The sequence below is a fragment of the Penaeus monodon genome, chromosome 33, assembly GCF_015228065.2.
Source record: "Penaeus monodon isolate SGIC_2016 chromosome 33, NSTDA_Pmon_1, whole genome shotgun sequence".
Classification (NCBI taxonomy): Eukaryota; Metazoa; Arthropoda; class Malacostraca; order Decapoda; family Penaeidae; genus Penaeus; species Penaeus monodon.
The window spans coordinates 15,452,669-15,452,979 of record NC_051418.1 but is presented as its reverse complement, the minus strand read 5'-3'; the positions used below and the strand labels follow the sequence as shown (position 1 = coordinate 15,452,979).

The 311-nt window shown below is 35.7% G+C and overlaps 1 protein-coding gene across 1 annotated transcript in view; it reads left to right on the top strand.

The window, feature by feature from the left end:
• LOC119594271 (zinc finger and BTB domain-containing protein 17-like) overlaps window positions 1-311 on the top strand; it is a 12,631-nt gene that overhangs the window by 10,800 nt on the left and 1,520 nt on the right. Inside the window, exon 8 of the mRNA XM_037943335.1 lies at window positions 137-278. Coding sequence (XP_037799263.1) covers window positions 137-278 — 142 coding nt within the window. The remainder of the gene's footprint in view (window positions 1-136; window positions 279-311) is intronic.

Below are 311 nucleotides of genomic sequence, written 5' to 3'. Positions count from 1 at the left end.
TGCTCAGCATTTACTCACAGATGAATATATTCACTCCTTTATGCTATGAAAGAGATGTCAGGGACTGATTATCGTTACTGTACATGTCTGCTAAATAGACATATGTGATATTAACTTGTGAATATTATGGTTTCAGAGGTTTTGCATCACCACCCAGAATGCAAAATCATATGACAAAAGAACACGGAGATGCTTTAAAGCACATCTGTATAGAGTGCAAAATTACCTTCAAGACAAAAAGTCTACTTCTAGCCCATATGAAGTTACACAGTTTCAAGGTAGGAAAATGAATATGTATGGTCAGAGATAGG